The sequence below is a fragment of the Aquarana catesbeiana genome, linkage group LG03, assembly GCF_042186555.1.
Source record: "Aquarana catesbeiana isolate 2022-GZ linkage group LG03, ASM4218655v1, whole genome shotgun sequence".
Lineage (NCBI taxonomy): Eukaryota > Metazoa > Chordata > Amphibia > Anura > Ranidae > Aquarana > Aquarana catesbeiana.
This window is the reverse complement of record NC_133326.1, coordinates 258,185,963-258,205,347: the sequence shown is the minus strand read 5'-3', so window position 1 is coordinate 258,205,347 and position 19,385 is coordinate 258,185,963. Positions and strand designations below refer to the sequence as shown.

Here is a 19,385-nt window from a genome sequence, read left to right as displayed (position 1 = left end):
GCTCTGTCCTCTGTACTTGATTAGGAAATTTACCTGAATGAACTGAACTTTTTTTTTCTGCAGTGCATTTAAAATGATGTCCATACCCCTTCTCTACTGGGGCAAGAGGTTTAAAAAAGATTTTCAAGAGTAATATTCAGCTTGAAGCACAAAGGCCCAGAGACCCTCAATGTTTCCCCTGATGGCAGCTGATTATATGAAAGTATACATTGCAAGAAATGCACTCACATCACTTACAGGTGTGATGATTAAATGTATTTCTATAAAATGTTCTTATGGGAGGAGAGGAATCACTTAATTGCAGCTGTTTAGCTGCAGATAGATATTCTTAGTACAAATATCCTTGAAGTTACAGTAGGTCACTGTATCTCTTAACCATCTTAGAACATGCTTGTCATGCTGCAGATATTGTAGATATCTGGAATGCTTGGACTAAAAACACAAACAAAGACACATTCCCAGCTCAGCAGTTGCAAAATACTTTATATTGCATCTTACAAATAAAAAAAAGCCATGCTATGTAAAATATGGTAAAAATGTTGGGGTCTGATTAGTGTAAGCCCAAGACAAGACATTTCTTTAGCTATGCCATAGTGAGATTTAAAGGCTAATTGCCTCTTTCACAAGGTCAAGCTTTATTTAATAATCCAAAAACATTCAGATTAGAATATTCATCTTTCAGTTGTGTAGGGCAATGGCAGTAATGGATTACCAGGCTTTATCACAGATATGTATTCATTCTACAGCTGGGCCTATTTATAGTGACAAAGACCAATGTGCAAAATCCATTAAAGCAAAACTTCACATAAAAAGGGAAGCTCTTCTTTTCCTTCTCCTCCCCATCTCAACTATCACTTTTGCAATTTTTTTTTTCTGGGAGTGGTACCTTGTTTTGACAGGTACCCACTCCCGCTTCTGCTGGAATCGCCTAGGCGATCCAAGTGAAAGTTTCCCCAGACCCCCCCCTCCCTCGCCTGCAACCTCCTGGGACACATCACCAATCTCAGGGGGCTGCGGGGTAATTCAGAAAGTGCAATGCTACTCGCAGATGCGCACTGGGGGAGCCAGCTGTGAAGCCGCAGGCATTCGTAGCTGGATTTCCAAAAGCAAGATGGCGGCACCAAGCACCTGAAGACCGATGAAAAACCGACCCGGGCTATGACAGCGATGGATCCCCAGCCAGGTATGTGTCTGTTTATTAAAAGTCAGCAGCTACAGTATTTTTCCAGAAACTACTGTTAACCTTCAACAACCAGTTAAAGTTCACCTTTATCAAACTATACTAAACTTAATTCAATAGTTATTTTTCAGGAACATTTAACTTTTTACATTAATAGTTACAATGCCTTGCTAAAGTATATCTTCACTTTTCTTATTTCAAATTTGGATAGAATAGGGATGGCTAAAACTCCTGCCAAGTTTATTTTATTTTCTGTATTCCTTTAGGAAATTTATTTCACTATCTGTCTTAAGACACAAAAGAAAATGAGAAGAGATCTTATTAAAGTAAGGGAAATCCTCTCTTAGGGCACATTCACACCTATGCATCTGTGATTCAGCTGCATTATATTTGCACTCTACTTGGAATTTTTAATGCACGTTGTAACGGGTCATATTTTCATTTGACATTTGCCACAAGAACAAATATACCCATTGAAGGATTTATCATTTATTTTTGTTCTGCGGACAACAAAGAAGGCTAGATTTCCCTACTTTGGGTCCTGACAACAATGGTTACTAGAACAAATAGAGAGGGTAAATTTCCCCATTTGGGACAAAGACAGCTCTCTAACCAAAACCGAAACAAAAATTGGTTTTGGATTCACTTCTTCATGAGCTTTTAGCCATAATGTGCTTAGACTTTCCTGTCTAGTGATCCTCTCCAGCACTGGCCCTCAGTGCTCCCCTTGGTCCTGAATATGGTCATCTCCTCCCGGTGTTCCTTCCAGGTCCTGACACTGGTGTTGTGCCATAAATGTGTGCTTAGCTGCACATACACGGCTCAAAGTAAACAAACATTGATAGGCATTCAAAAGGCTTTATGACAAAAGGAACCGATAGGGTCTCTTCTGTCATAAAGATCCTACCTTCAGATTTTGTTATATTTATAGATTTAATTCCACCCAAAAGTGGAACCTCCGCTTATCTGCTCCCCCCCCCACGTGCCACATTTAGTACTTTTCAGGGGGGAAGGGGGAAACGGGTACCTGTTTTTTGACAGGTACCCTTTCCCACTTCCGGGAGACGGCACCGCAACCTTGTCCCTCAGAAGTTCCGCCCCCTCCTCCTTTCTCCGCCACTGGGCCAGTTAGAAAGCACAGCTCACTTCGCGCATGTGCATTAATGTACTGACTGTCAAGCCAAAAGGTTTCACTGCTGGATTCCCTTACTAAGAATGGCAGCGGCAGCACCCGACAGCCGTTCCAAAAATCGGCTGGGGTTCTGACATCGCAGGCTCCCTGGTCTGGTAAGTTTCCATATATTAAAAGTTAGCAGCTGCAGTATTTATTTATTATTTCCCTAGGCGGAACTCCTCTTTGAGTAAGTCAGTTATCAGTTAACTCTGGCTGATAATTACTGTCTGATCACTAAAATTACCATTTGAGAGTGTAGTTTAAGTCTTTTTTTTTTTTTTTCTTTAGCCAACCTGACTATCCACATCAATCTCCTCAGTAGGGGAGACTAAGGCCCCTTTCACATGGTAAGCCTGCTCGTATCCGCCTGTCCATTTTTCAGGCGGATCCGAGCGGGCCATCCATTAACTCCTATAGGGAGACAGTTGTCAGCAGAGAGGTGTCCGCTGACACCCGTCTGCCATCCGATCCGCTAAAATCAGATGTATTACGATACGTTAGGCACCCGTCTTGACGGATGATGAAAACGGACATGCTGTTCGTTTTTGTCTGATCTCTCCATAGAAATCAGCAGCGCTCTGACAGGCCCCTCCCCGCTCAGTGAGCAGAGAGGGACCTGTCATCCGCCGGCTCAGCGGAGATCAACGGAGAGATCTCCTGCTGAGCTGGCAGACTCCGCTGAGCGGATCTGCCTCGTGTGAATGAGGCCTAAGACTCCAAACCATTATTTCTAATTTTTCCCAATATATATTGTAGCTACTGTTATTTGTCAATGAATATATTTATTCATCCAACATCTATAGTTGTGAGTTAAATAGTGGTGTCATTAATTCAATATAACGCAGCGTTTAGAAGCATGGCTGCAGTTTGATTTATTGCTAATAGACTTGTATATACAAGTAGTTAGAGTTAAAAAAAGCAAAGTGAATACCCGCTGATGTGGAAGTCTCACAGCAATTTATGCTGCTTGGAAACTCTTTACTAACTGTCAGCGCTTGTACTATGTTCTTTTGATGGTGGATTTTACTGTGTGGGTCTTTTTTTTATTCTGCATGAATGAGGAAATCCTACAGAACATATGCAATCTCTCCTTAGATACAGGAAGGGCATCAAACCAGGAAAATAATTTTGTGCCAGCACCAAGGTTTCAGTGCTTGGGATTAAACTACTGGTAGGCTAAGGTTAGGAGGAGATGTGTCACACACAGACAGGAAGTGGAGAACAGTCTTCAAGAGGAACACAGATGACAATACTGGGGAAGGCTAGCAACACAGTCAGTATTTTATTGCTTTCTGTTTCCCTGTGTGAGACTTTTTCCCCATGGCATTGTCATCAGTACAGGAAGTAAGGGGAAATTCTGTCACCAAGGGCTGAGTAAAGTGTTAGGGGTTAATTTTGAAGGTGAACTCTAGCCACAGAAACGTTCATTCATTCCAGGTCAGTCTGTCCCCAGCATAAGTCCTTCTCCCAGGTCAGTCTGTCCCCCAGGACAATTCACCCCCAGGGCAGTCTTTCCTCTAGTAAAACCCCCCAGGTCAATTTTTCCCCCAGTACAATCCCCCCCTCAGGTCAGTCTGTTCCCCCATACAATCCCCCCGATTCAGTCTGTCCACCAATAACCCCCACCAGATTAGGCTGTCCCCTAGTATCAAGTGCAATTAGTTAGTTTGTCCCCCAATCAGCTCAATACAATCCCCCACCTCCCTAACAAACCTCAGGCAGACTTCAGTGGTATGTGAGATTTCCATCCTCCCTCACTCGGGATGACATCAGCGCCCCAAACCCCTTGCGATGCTGAACCCACTTCCAGATTTGACAGCTGCTTGCAGATTCCAGACAGCAACAGGCAGTGGGGACACAGGCAGCGGGCAGTGACTTGAGCGGCTTCAGTGCCCAACATAAGGGGCACACTGCATGGCCATCATTTTTTGGAAATGCAATTCCCCACCATGGGTTCATTGTGCGTCAGTGCACAGTGGGCAAAACCCCAGCCCCCCCCCCCCCCCCCCAGGAGCCCATGTGCACCACACACACTGCATCCATGGATGATATGCAACTGGCAAGATTCAAGTAAGTCTACACAAGCCTTGTATTTACACAATATTTGCTTACTTTTTACCTATTTGGGTAGGTTACTGTTAGATTGTGTTAAGGTGCAGGTCACTGTAGCAATGCCTCTATGTTAAAGGATAGGAATAGATTTGGCTCTGAGGAAGAGGGTCCTCCCTCGAAATGCATTAACCACCCTGCAATACCATCTGGTCCTTCGGCATCTCAGGTTCCAACTATAGGCCTAAGAGAAACAGTTTGCTATTGCTGTTGCCTTGATATGCTTATATACCACATTTTTATGTGAGTATAACCATTGCTGTTTTTACCTTTTATTCAAACTATTTTTGGCAATGCTCAAGGTTTCATTCGCCCTCCCATCTTTTTTGTATGTTACAGTTCCAAAGACACCCATTGTTCTGAGGAGAGCAGCAAGGCCATTGACATTCTATACAAAAAGGGTTGACTGCACCACACATCCCTAGACCCAGCACCCAAGCGCAGGAGAATTTGTTTTGTGTTTATAAGAAAAGATTTCACATGGAAGAAATAACTGCACACATTTTTATATACATTTGTTTTTAGTGCCAAAAAGCAGTGTTCTGCAAATCATGACGGGTACCTCCCAACGATTGCTATTGCTCTTTTTTTCCTTTAAGTTCCTTAATACCTTAAGGAACTTGTGAACCTAAATACTTGTGAACCTAAATATCCAAAGCTGTTATAATAGATGAAGGACCTGCATTTATTAGTCAGAGGGAATTTATTGCCATTCTATTCCAAAACATAGGTTCATAAGTTAAAGAGAACATTCTGTTTGTTTTCAGGGTATACACGTTTTATGTTGTTATTTTATTATTTACTTAAAAGCAATAAAGTATTACATTATAAGGCTCTGGCCACACTCCAGATAGGACAAAAGCCCCTGGCAAGGGTTGATATTAAAGCCCACCTTGACAACCTACAGTACCTCTCAATGCAGAATGACTAATTCTCCCATTGGAAATCATTGGAACCAATTACAGTGGGAGATATTGGTTAATTACCTGTGACTGTATCACCCTAAAACAAGCACAATGGAAATAATAGCTCATTTATCCTAACTATTTGTTGTCAGTTTCTAAATATTTTAAATATGTGCAAAAAAGCACTAAACAGCATTGTCCTTACCTATAAAGTGGCAGGAATTTTGTGCTTGCCCACACTGCAGCCCACACGGCAACTAAATAGTTGCAGTCACCCATATGCTGTTATACTGTTATACGTGTTTTAATGTCTACTGCTTGCTGTAGGTTTTTTCTACATTTTGAAATAATGATATTTTATTAATATTTAAGGGAGTTTTTTTGTTTTTCCTAATCTGAATCTCTAAAGCGAACTAGCACTTCAGAAAAACAAATTGGCTCCAGAACCCCCCCCCCCCCTCCCAAAATTGTATATAATGTTTTATTGCTTTTTACTTTTTTGTGTGCTGCAGGGTAGTACTTTCACCTTTTAAGTGAGAATGACATTGCACCTGATTATTATTATTATACAGGATTTATATAGCGCCAACAGTTTACGCAGCGCTGTACAATATAAAAAGGAGACAATACAGTTATAATACAATAAAATACAAGTGGAAGGTAGCAAGAGTAGGGGATAGCCGGACAGGTTGAGGTAGCGAGTTCCAGAGCATAGGAGAGGCTCTGGAGAAATCCTGGAGACGAGCATGAGAGGAGGAGACGAGAGAGCTTGAGAGTAGGAGGTCTTGAGAAGAGCGGAGAGGACGATTTAGGTGATGTTTGGAGACAAGATTAGTGATGTAGCTCCACACGTGTGCAAATGTTCTGAATGGGTCAACAACAGAGACCTTCAGAACATCTTCCTTGGTTTGCTCATGTGCGTGTGTGAAGACGAGACAATTAAACAGGAACAGGACCTCTGTTCAGTTTGCGCATGCACCAATTCTTTGCCGCATGCTTAGATGTGCTGCAGGGCTCTGCCAGGTCCAGATAGCTTGACAGAGACCTTCAGCATGTCTGCGCATGTGCGGGACCGTTAAAGGTATCAGTGCCATAAGGGGGAGGTGGGGCCAGCAGTAGGGGAACTGAAGTTCCTCTTTAATTAATACTTAAAGTGATTGCAATTGTAGAAGGTACCATACCATACTTACTTGAGCCTAATCTCAATATAGCGTTGTGCCCAAGAGTAGTGGCTCTATCCACTCTCCACCTCGTAACAGGACAGAGAGGTAACAGCGGGAGCCATTGGTAGAAAAAAACTTCTGTTCGCAGGATCCCCCTCCCCCCATACTTACATGAGCCCAATCTCCATTCAGCGCTGTTCCCGAGAGCAGTGGCTCTTTCCACTCTCTGCCTCTTCACGGGACAGAGGGGCAACAGCGGGAGCCATCGGCTCCTGCTGCTGTCAATCAAATCCTTATCAAATCCTGAGATGAGGGAGCAGGGGGAAGGGCCGAGCCACGCTGTCTATAGACAGCGTGGCTCGGGATAAAGCCTGCAGGTGTGCCACATTAGGAAGTGGCTTTCTATGGTGGCACACCAAGAAGGGGAGGATTGTGGCTGCTCTGTGCAAAACTATTGCATAAAGCAGGTAAGTATAACATGTTTCTTATTAAAAAAATACTTGTAGGTTTACAATTACTTCAAAGTTTATGTTTAACAAAGTTTAACAATGAACTCGAAGCCTAAAAAAAAAAAAAATTGGGCCCCTGTGCACACATGGGCATCTAGCTGCACAGCAGGCAGCTCGGAATTTTAGAGCACCCAGGAGGCACAGGTGCAACATGCAGCCCCTATGCTCTATGTGTTCATGGATGAAAGGCCAGAGCAAATGCATGGAATGCAGAAGACCTTCATTCTGGGCATTCACCTCTGAATGCATAGGGCCCTAAATACGAGTACCACTCAGTACAGTGTTCAGCCCCATCCAGCTGCACCCTGCCAATAGACTTTCACAAGCTGGACATTGCACCTGTGCCTCCCAAGTGCACTAAAATGTTGGGATGCATGCTGTGCAGTTAGAAAATCCTATGTGCTGTTCACAAGCGCAAACCATCCAACTTGAAGGAACTGGAGCAGTTTTGCAAGGAGGAATGGGCAAAAATCTCAGTGGTAAGATGTCATAGAGACTTATCCAAAGCGACTTGGAGCTGTGATCTCTGGTAATTCCAGGTTGTGAGGCAACAAAACACGAAAAATGCCAAGGTGGGTGAATACTTTTGCAAGGCACTGTATACACTCACCGGCCACTTTATTAGGTACACCATACCAGGTTGGACCCCCTTTTGCATTCAGAACTGCGTTAATTCTTCATGGCATAGATTAAACAAGGTGTTGGAAACGTTCCTCAGAGATTTTGGTCCATATTGATATGATAGCATCACGTAGTTGCTGCAGATTTGTCGGCGGCACATCCCTGATGCGAATCTCCCATTCCACCACATCCCAAAGTTGCTCTATTGGATTGAGATCTGGTGACTGTGGAGGCCATTGGAGTATAGTAAACTCCTTATCATGTTCAAGAAACATTATCCTGCCATAAGTAACCAACAGAAGATGGGTACACTGTAGTCATAAAGGGATGGACATGGTCAGCAACAATACTCAGGTAGACCGTGGTGTTTAAATGATGCTCAATTGGTACTAAGTGGCCCAAAGTGTGCCAGGAAAATATCCCCCACACCATTGCACCACAACCAGCCTGACCAGTTGATACAAGGCAGGATGGAGCCATGCTTTCATGTTTTTGCCAAATTCTGACCCTACCATCTGAATGTTGCAGCTCAAATCAGACTAGACAACATTTTTCCAATCTTCTATTGTCCAATTTTGGTGAATCTGTGTGAATTGTAGCCTCAGTTTCCTGTTCTTAGCTGACAGGAGTGGCATCTGGAGTGGTCCTCTGCTGCTGTAGCCCACCTGCTTCAAGGTTCGATGTGTTGTGCGTTCAGAGATGGTATTCTGCATACCTTGGTTGTAACGAGTGGTTATTTGACTTACTGTTGCCTTTTTATCATCTCGAACCAGTCTGCTCATTCTCCTCCAACATCAACAAGGCATTTTCCTTCACACAACTGCCGCTCACTGGATATTTTCTCTTTTTTGGACCATTCTCAGTAAACCCTAGAGATGGTTGTGCGTGAAACTCCCAGTAGATCAGCCGTTTTTGAAATACTCAGACCATCCTGTCTGACACCAACAACCATGCCATGTTCAATGTCAATTAAATCCCCCTTCTTCTCCATTATTGATGCTCAGTTTAAACTTCAGCAATTCGTCTTCACCACATCTAGATGCCTAAATGCATTGAGTTGCTGCTATGTGATTGGCTGATTAGCAATTTGTGTTACCAAGCAATTGAAAAGGTGTACCTAATAAATTGGCCGGAGTGTAGTATATTTGTGGTCTCAGGTTTATATACATTTTAACCCCTTCCCGCCGACCGAACGCATATATGCGTACTCGGCTTTCCGGGGTTATACCAGGATGATGCCCGCAGCTGCAGGCATCATCCCGGTACCGTTGTTTTCAGCGGGCGATCGGCTACCCGAGTATAACAACCGATGCGGCTAAAAGCCACTCGGTTGTTATACCGGAGGAGCGGGAGGGGACATCCCCCCCCTCCCGCCGCCTCCCGCCGCTGTTACCGGGCCTCCCGTGCGATCGGGAGGCCCGGTGTCCGTTCGGCTGCCTTCGGCGGCTGGGGGCGGACTAGAACGAAGCTGCGAGCGGCTTCGTTCCAGCCTTCTTCTTGTAAATGCGGAAGCGACGTCATGACGTCACTTCCCGTTTACTCGGCTGCCAATGGCGCCGAATTTAAAAAAGTACACAGTATTCAGAATCGCCGTTTTCGGCGATCTGAATACTTTGAAGTGTAAAGGAGGGATGGGGGGTCTTTTAGACCCCCCATCCCTCCATAAAGAGAACCTGTCACCACATATTACTGTCACAAGGGATGTTTACATTGTTCGTGACAGCAATAAAAGTAAAAAAAAAAAAAAAAAATTTTAAACACAATTTATAAAGTACAAAAATAAATAAATTAAATAAAAAAAAAAAAAAATTTTTTAAAGTGCCCCTGTCCCCGCGAAGAAAACGCATACGGAAGTCGCGCCCGCATATGTAAACGGTGTTCAAACCACACATGTGAGGTATCGCCGCGATCGTCAGAGCGAGAGCAATAATTCTAGCCCTGGACCTCCTCTGTAGCTCAAACCTGGTAACCGTAAAAAAATTTTAAATCGTCGCCTATGGAAATTCAAAGGTACCGTAGTTCGTCGCCATTCCACGAGTGCGTGCAATTATAAAGGGTGACATGTTTGGTATTTATTTACTCGGCGTAACATCATCTTTCACATTATACAAAAAAATTGGGGTAACTTTACTGTTTGGATTTTTTAAAATTCACGAAAGTGTCACTTTTCCAAAAATTTGCGTTTAAAACACCGCTGCACAAATACCGTGTGATAAAAAATATTGCAACAATCGCCATTTTATTCTCTAGATTCTCTGCTAAAAAATATATATATAATGTTTGGGGGTTCTAAGTCATTTTCTAGCAAAAAATACGGATTTTAACTTGTAAACACCAAATTTCAAAAATAGGCTTAGTCATGAAAGGGTTAATACATATTGTACTCGTTTATAAGATTTACTGTAGCATGACGTATGGATTAAAATTGATTTTAAGCAGATGAAATCAATGCTATGTACTGATGTGTATGCTTTTTTTATAGTGTGTTCAATGACAGCTCTGTTATTAATTGTTACACCATAGACGTTCCTTATAGTAAAGATCATTAGCATAAAATTTGCATTGGCACACTTCTAATACAGCCGCATTCAGTGCAGGCTTTCAGACACACGCAGTCCTCTAAGGGTGCTTTCATAAAGTGCCCCGTGCTGAGCAAAACTCTGTTTTATACTAAGTAGGTGGATTGCTGATCAGTCAGCATGCCATTCTGGATTTGGCCTTTAGGAATTGTTTTACAAGCCCTAGAACTGACAATGGAAGCTTTATTGGATATCCTCAATTAGCAAGTATGATGCCCGCTAAGAATGGTGGCAGTAAATATTAAGCATTTATTGCAGTTCTAACATACATTACTGCCTGGCACATTGTGTAAAAAGAATCCAAGTAACTTGTTATTTGTCTTCATGTTGCAGACTGAGAATGTTGATATCTGTCTGAGCTTTCTGGCAGCACGAGGAGTTAATGTGCAAGGCCTCTCAGCTGAAGGTAAGACAATCCGCAGTGTACCAGCATGTTCTCCTGGCTTAGTTTCTTCACATTGATGATTTCAAAAGCAGATAATCTCCATTTCGAAGTGTTGATATTTATCATTTGAAGTAGGCTCATTTATGTTCCTGGAAACCTTTACCAGCTGTAACGTCCATAATTTACTTCATGTTCTGGAATGTAACCATTGAAGTGACAATAACAGACCTTGCATAACGTTTTATTTAGGCCCCATGCACACTAAATGTTTTTTTTCTGCTGTTTCTAGGGGTGTCTGGCATTTTTTTTACCTCTAAATGCCCCTGCATGGAAGTCTATGTGTCCATGCATAGCTCCCAACTGTTCCTGTTTTTGAGGAACTGTCCCTGATTTGGAACAAAGTCCCTCTTTTCCCCCCATTTGTCCATCATTTTAGTCTGATCTATATAAGTGTATATGAAATGCACTTTTTATCTTTCAAATAATGTTTCCCATTGCTAAACCTTTCATCCAATGTCTATATTGCTGCATTTGTAAATGATAAAAGCCAATATAAAGGAATAGACGTGGTAAAAAAAGCACTTGTGGGTTTAACCAATCTTTTTTTTTGTATAATTCTCCTTTTAAGGGGGTGTGGCAAGGTGTATGTCCTGTGCCTACATACTTTACTTATAGGTGTCCTTTGTTTCCATCTAAAAAAGTTGGGAGGTATGTCCATGCACACATAGGTGTTCAGAGGACTTTATAGGCGGCGAGGAAAAAATCCCCACTGCCAGTGTGTGTTGAGGAGCAGCACTGTTTTGGCATAAAAAAATGCTTGATGCATGTAAACGCATCAAAACGCTCAGTAACGCTAGGTGCATTTAGCACTTAAGCATCAATTCATTTCAATGGCCAGATTATTCTGGCCAATTAAATAAATTAATGCCCAAGCACTTGACGCGTCTAAACGCACCATACGTGTTTACAATCGTCAATCTTTTTTCTGTCAAAATGTTGCTATTAGGAGGAAAGGAGTCTAGGAGAGTAAGCGAGATGTCTGGTGTGCATGCAGCCTAATAGAGCTTTGGCATGATAGCACCAGTGTGAAGAATAGATATTTTTGGTCATGGGAAAGTTTTATAAATGGCAATCAAAAGACCGTGAAGAATGTACAATAAAGAATCTTTATTGAGATCTACTTATATTGGCATTTGCATTGTAATCTTCTTATATTGATATTTATTCTTTGTATTCTTTGTTTTAGTTTCCAGCATTTTAGTGATAGTAAACCGGATTATTGGGGATGTCTTTATAAAATGGAAACCTACTATCTACATCTGTCCTACATGTGTCTAACATCTTTAGTTTTCTGTTATATGAGCACATATTATTTGGGAATTAGCATTTAGGGTCCTTTCACACGGGCTTGTCCGTTATACGGATTGCGCTTGCTCAGCAGGGGATCGATCCACTGATCCCCGCTAAACAGGCGGATGACAGGCCTGTCTTCGCTCACTGTACTGAGACGGACCTGTCAGAGCCCCGCTCTCCTCTATGGGGAGATCGGATGAAAACGGACCGATTGTCCATTTTCATCCGATACGATCCAATCCTCCAGACAGATGGAAAATAGGGTTTCCATCCGTCTGGATTTCACAGACAGGATCGGATGGGATACCGGCGCATGTCAGCGAACATGTCACAGCTGACATCCGCTGCTCCATAGAGGTGCGTGGAGCGTCCGATCAGGTCCGCCTGAAAAACTGACAAGGGGCCTAAGTCTGCATTCGCCTCTGTGCATTGTGTTAATGCCTTTTATCAGTGGCGACTGGTGCTCAAAATTTTTTGGGGGGGCACAAACAAACTGAAAAATACTGAACCCCCCCATCAATTGCAGCCTCACTGTGCCTATCAAATGCAGCCACTGTACCCATCAAATGCAGCCATTGTGCCCATTAAATGCAGCTATTGTGACCATCAAATGCAGCCAGTGTGCCCATCAAATGCAGCCACTGTGCCCATCAATTGCAGCTATTGTGCCCATCAAACGCAGCCACTGTGCCCATCATATGCAGCCACGTGTACCCATCATATGCAGCCACTTGTGCCCATCATATGCAGCCACTTGTGCCCGTCAAATGCAGCCACTTGTGCCCGTCAAATGCAGCCACTTGTGCCCATCAAATGCAGCCACTTGTGCCCATCAAATGCAGCCACTTGTGCCAATCTAATGCAGCCACTTGTGCCAATCAAATGCAGCCACTTGTGTCAACCAAATGCAGCCACTTGTGCCCATCATATGCAGCCACTTGTGCCCGTCAAATGCAGCCACTTGTGCCCATCAAATGCAGCCACTTGTGCCAATCAAATGCAGCCACTTGTGCCAATCAAATGCAGCCACTTGTGCCCTTCATATGCAGCCATTTGTGGCCGTCAAATGCAGCCACTTGTTCCCATCATATGCAGCCACTTGTGTCCATCATATGCAGCCACTTTTGTCCAACAAATGCAGCCACTTGTGCCCAGTATATGAAGCCACTTGTGCCCATCAAATGCAGCCAGGCGCATCCCCCGGCTCAGCTGTCACTTCACTAACCCCCCCCCCACGGCCAGTCCAGCGGCACTTACCGCTCGTGTGGCGGGGCTCTGCTCCTCTCCCGGAGTGACGGGCTCTCCTCCTCGGCGGGAAGCTGCGGCTCCTGTGTCCACTCGGCTCCTCTGGCTTCCTCCGCTGTGTCTTCTCTTCCGCGAAAGCGTTAGGCACCCAATAGGATTGCCTAATGCTTTGGCCAATTGGGAGACAGGTCTCACTGACCTGCCTGCTGATTGGCAGGGAGGAACGTTAGTGTGAAAATAGTGAAAATGAATTTGCTATGCCACACAACAGGGTGGGATTGGGATGCAGTGCTCTGCACCCTGAGCCCACCCTATTTTTAAGCCTATTAGAACCTCTGTCTCTAATCACGTGCTTCAAAATACACACCCCCCGCCTATCCCCGCCATAGTATTTCATGTGTCCGGCGTCCTGAAAGGGGCCGGGCACATGAATAGGGAGGGTGGCGGAGGTGTCGGGGGGGCGGCGCCCGTGCACCCACAATGCACGGGCAGCCACTGCCTTTACCATGCAATATTACAACACACATTAAGGCTCAGTTCACACTTGTGCGATGCGGGAACCAGCGCGATTTCAGTGCGGGTTCCCGAATTGCACCCGAATTGCCGGCGGTTCACACTGCCCTCTGCAACTCGCTGTGGGTGTCAATACAAAGTTAATGACCCCCAGATCGGTTCACAGATCGCAGTGCAAATTGTGAAATGGTACAGGAATTATATCGCATAGGCATGAACACCTATGCAATCCAATTCCAGTGCAGACCAGAAAAAGGGTCCTGCACCATTTTGGTGTGAACACGATGCAAATTCAGCCATACAATCTATATGGCTGAATTTGCATTGCGCAGACATTGCATGTGAAATGCCAGATGTCTGGCATTGCACAAGTGTGAACCTAAAAGATTATACATGGTGCACTGAGTTGTCATTCCAACACGTGTTTATCACACCATATTGCACAATCTTTTCATCATGCAGTTAAACAAATGCTGCAGGTGTGTGTTGTCATGTGTATGCAGCCAATTTAAAATGGTCTGCCCAGTGTGGAGGAGTGGGCATTTCTAGGCAGGCTGCATCTACAAAAAGAATGCCCGCAAATGACTCTGAACCTTCAAAATAGAAGGAACTGAAATCCAATGAATGAAAGGGGCAAGCCAGGGACAGTCAACTTGGAGAGGAATTGGCTAGATGATGCTGGATGTCCTCCAGCAAAGAAATATCTTATCTCCAGACAGGAAGTGAGGGAAAATTTGTAACAGGAATGCAGAAATAAAAATATGTTGTTAGTAGGGTATAGGAAGGCTTCAGGCCCCATGAAATTTTTATTTATATTTGTGTACCTGTTGCAGATTTTCCCCCACTTCTTGTCTGGTAAAACTGTTGTCATTGTGACAGAAAGCGAGAGGAACCTACCCAAGGAAGCACCAAATAGCAGTGAAAACTTAACTTGGGTTCTACATGTTTCACACTCTATTGAAAAACTAACAAAAAAAAGGTTGCTTGGACATACTCCAATTTTTAAAAAAATTTTTTTTTTACTTTCAAAGGGAGTTTATATTTTCTAAAATAAAGAATAAAAAGATTAGATGCAAGAAATCAAAGAAAACCTTTTCTCAAGGTGGAAATTGTCTTGCCAAAACATGCATCTGGCTTACAGCCCTTATAACCTGAATGGAATGTAGACATGATAATCCTAACACATTGTCCATTACTCTGTGTGTGTACAAACTGAAATATGTTTGGCGTGCAAGTGACTGTAATATTTGATAAGAAACCATCACTCTCATCTGTGTACCAAATGACGGCACTAAATGCACATCTTCAAACATTTAGTGTTTGCAGGGCTGGCCATGCATATCTTAGGGATGTCCAAGTTTATTTTACTGATGTACAATGTAACAAGCTTCATGTGTTAATCTTTTAGATCTCTAATGTAAATGAAACAGAATAGTAGCAACATTATTAATCAAAGTTTGTACAAAATAGACTTTGATATAAGTTCTGAACCAATTTAGCATATCTCATGGATGCTGTTCAGATGTGTTAGAAAAAAAGCAAACCTGTAGAATGAGCAATGTGGTTTTCTGACTGTGAAATTTGACTTGATATCCACCTCTTGTAATTCCCTGTGCAGAGAGGGGTGGCACAAGGAACCAGATGGCCTACAGTGCTCATTTGCTAACAATTTACTATTAAAGAGACACTGGGATTGAATTACTAAAACTGGAGAGTGAAAAATCTGGTGCAGCTCTGCATATCAGCTTCCAGGTTTTTTTTTTGTCAAAGCTTAGTTGAACAAGCTGAAGTTAGTAGCTGATTGGCTACCATGCACAGCTGCACCAGATTTTTCACTCTCCAGTTTTAGTAAATCAACTCCACTGTCATTTTGCCCATTCAGGGCAAAGTTACAATTTGATTATAAAGTCCCTTCCTTTGCCCCAGATATACCTACATTATTAATGGTCATGCATCACTCCTGCCTCTGCTGGGACCGGTGAGAACACCTAGGAGGAGCATTTGATCTCCTCCTGTTAACAGTGCACAGGTCTAGCAGTCAATCATTAGACCAGATCACTATCACATGATGTAGGGGGTTACATCACCGCTCCTCCTAGGTTCTAACACAGGGAACACAAATGATTGAGCAGTACTCAATCATTTGTAACCTGACTAAGACTGGGTCGGTGCCTTAAAAAACACTCTGTCACTTTGGCCTGAATGTTCAAAGGGACAGTGTTTCTTTAAACTTTAGTAATTCAAAACTGACAATTCCAGTGGTCTGTGATCATAATAATCTACATAAGGCAGTGGTTGGAGTTGGTTTAGCTAATTGTTATATGTAAATGTTATTTGACTGCCTGATGTTATTCTGCCTGTCCACTTGTCCAGCACTGTTCATTTTGACGTCAAATTTCGATTTAGTTTTAATCATAGTCTTTTAACTAAAATGCCATTTTAGTTTAAATGTATGTTAGTCATCTGAATTGAAATTGAATTTTATTTTCGTTTAGTTTTCATCACTGAAATCATGCAGCTGACAAAAACTATGAAGAAAATATTTTCAATTTCTGAACTCACGCCTAGAAAAATGACAACATATAGCAGTTTCAAGGGAGGGCTCCTCAAAAAAGTGTGCTTAGAGGAAAAATGTCTGCTATGGCTAATGTGGAGATTTTCCAGAAGTGGAAAAAGTGGTCAGGAATACATTGAAAAAGGAAAAAAAAGGGGGGAGGTATAGGAGAGAGAGAGGGGAAGAGTGGGATGCAAGCTGGTACGGGGATCTAATGGATAGGTGGGGGAGAAAGGGGGACTTGCAAGGATTCACGGGGTCCCTCTGGCACGAGTACCCCTGTCCGCGGCCTCTGCTACTAAGTGCATATCTGATTTATTTAATCTGTTTATTATTTCTGTCATTTTCAGGTATGGTTGGGTGTGGGAAAGGTAGGTGGTAGGGTCGGGAGACCTAACATACGTCTATATGTCTCAATCATTTGAAAGTGTATCCAACATGTGGATGTAAATTTGGAGGGAGAGTCGTTTGCGATGCTTATGAGCATTTCGGCAATTTTGAGTAAGTGGAGACTTGAGTCATATCCCAATGCAGCGGGATGCACGACTTGGCCACGTTGACCATATGCATCCCCAGAGATTTGAAGTAGGATTTGTGGGGGATAGAGGTTTGGTGAAGAAGGAATTGAGAAGTGTAAGGTATATGTCGTCACCTAAGAGATCGTTGAGTGTACTTCTGACCGAAAAGGGCAGATTAGCGGGCAGTCCCACTGAATATGGAGGAGTGAGCCAATAGCCATGTGACAGCATCAACAAAGATTGGAAATTATCAGATCAAATTTATGAAGTAAGCCTGTGGTACGATACCACCTTGATAGTAATTTATAGTTGTTTTCTTGCAAGGTTTTTTTTGCTGAAACCTAGTGCATTACATTCAAGAAGCCAGCGGGTTTTCATATGTGGGTGTCTGGGTAACCTGGTTATTATTTTAAGGAGCCTTTTAAACACTTCCCATTGCAGGAAAATTGATTGGTAAAAAAACACAAAAAAGATGCCCAGTAACACTTGGTATAGAAGCACATTTTGCTATGAACCCATCCTTATGTACACAAAGAGAGGTGCAAGCCAATGCTTATTGGAAGTGTCTACAAAATAGGGGATAGATTTATGGCATTTTTATTATTATTTTTTTTTTTACTCGTAATGGTGGCTATCTGCGATTTATAGCGCGACTGCGGCATTGCGGCAGACAGATCGGACACTTTTGACACTTTTTTGGCACCATTGACATTTATACAGCGATCAGTGCTATAAAAATACGAATAATAAATAATATAATATAAAAGCACTGAGTACTGTGTAAATGTCACTGACAGGGAAGGGGTTAACACCAGGGGGCGATCAAGGGGTTGAATGTGTTCCCTGGGAGGTGTTTCTAACTGTGGGGGTGATGGGACTGACTGGAGGAGGAGAGAGATCACTGTTCTTAATCAGCAGGAACAGCAGATTTCTCTCTCCTCCCCTGTCAGAATTGGGACCTGTCTGTTTACATTGACAGATCCCCATTCTGGCTCTCTTTCCCATGATCACGGGTGGCCGGCGGACATCACAGCCGCTAGTCACGCGCATCGGGTCCCCCGCCGTGCAGCGGGCGTGTACCTGCTATGACTCTTTAAGGAGCCTACGTACATCTACGGTGAATTGCGGGAACCAGCCGACCTGCCACCGTATAATGACAGCGGCTGGTCGGCAAGTGGTTAAAATGGTTAAAACCGTTGGGTTTTTATTTTTGTCTGTGTCCCCTTTCCATTTGTCCTGTTTACCATTATCACATGAAAGTGAAAGAAAATCCCACATTTTGAATGGTCACCAGGACAGTAGTAGAGGGGAAATCTTCCAATAAAGACTTTAGTTCTGGTGACCCTGGTGGCTATCAGGGATTTCCCTTAGTTTGGAGAGATTTCCTCTCACTTTCTGTTATTGCTGTGGGGCTGGAATTGAAGGGAAATCTCCCCAACGGGACACAGATGGCAAAAAAAAAAAAATGTCATGGTTGTAATTGTCCCTCACTCTATCCATAATAGAAAAAAACTATTTTGACTTCAGTTCTGTTTTAAACTTGTAAATGACAAATATGAAGTAATAACCATAAACACAATAAACACCAAAGCAAAGCGTTATTTTACTTTACTCATTATCTCTTTCATTATTTCTAATAAGTGTCAGCTGTAAAGAGTAATATTAGCAGCAGGGAATAATGTAACGCAAATTACTACTAAGCTTTTCTTCATATTTATTGCTCTCAAACCAATGCCTCAAGAAAATTCTATTTTATTGTTTGTCGTTGGTAGCGGTGCCAAATCGAACTTTAAAGACTGAAGACAAAAAGCAAAGGGAAGACCCTTCCTTTCAGGATAGTACAATAAATTGTTATTCACATTTAAGTCCTAATAAAATGGTATTCACATCTGCGTGTGAAATCGTATTTGATCATATCTCGTCTTTTCTGGCTCCAAGGCAACGTCTTGTAAAATTTATCAGATCCCTTAAATGAATCAAAATAAAGCCTTCAGAATCCCGACAAAAGCATTTCTGCCTTAGAAAAAAAGTGGGCAAGTCTTACTTCAGAAGCTGTTTGTCTTTGCAGAAAAGTATAATTACTGAAATGTACCTGTTTTTTCCATAATGTGTAATCTTTTTTTTTAGTACAGCTACCTTAAACAGAACAAATGTCAGCCAGCTGATGCATGTCTGAGTCACCAATGTACTTAGATCTGCTCAGAAAGGTATCCTCTGAATGTTTTGTCTATGTTTATATCCTATCTGAAGCTTCTTAAACAGCACCAAAGATAGTTTCAAGATCAAAGTTGATGAAATAATACAGCATTTAGGTGAATATATATTTGTACCCTGAATTACCACCTATCAGACATTCTTTCCTAATAAAGAAACAGGAACTGAATATTTTGTCATCATTGTGATATCTGCCACCCCTCACCCCCTTTATTGCCTAAAGTGTATACAGTTTAATACAGTAATATAGAAAGGTACTAGAATCAGTAGTCTAAGAGCAAGGCAGTGTTGCTTTCCCAAGTCATCCTGCTGTTGTCCTTATGAGATCACAGATCATTTAAAGTTATTATTTATTATTATTAT

The 19,385-nt window shown here is 42.6% G+C and overlaps 1 protein-coding gene across 1 annotated transcript in view; it reads left to right on the top strand.

The window, feature by feature from the left end:
* Positions 1-19,385, top strand: part of NAV3 (neuron navigator 3) — a gene marked incomplete in the record, with an annotated part of 918,952 nt that overhangs the window by 572,612 nt on the left and 326,955 nt on the right. The window contains 1 exon segment of the mRNA XM_073620003.1: positions 10,574-10,646. Within this exon segment, the coding sequence (XP_073476104.1) occupies positions 10,574-10,646 (73 nt within the window).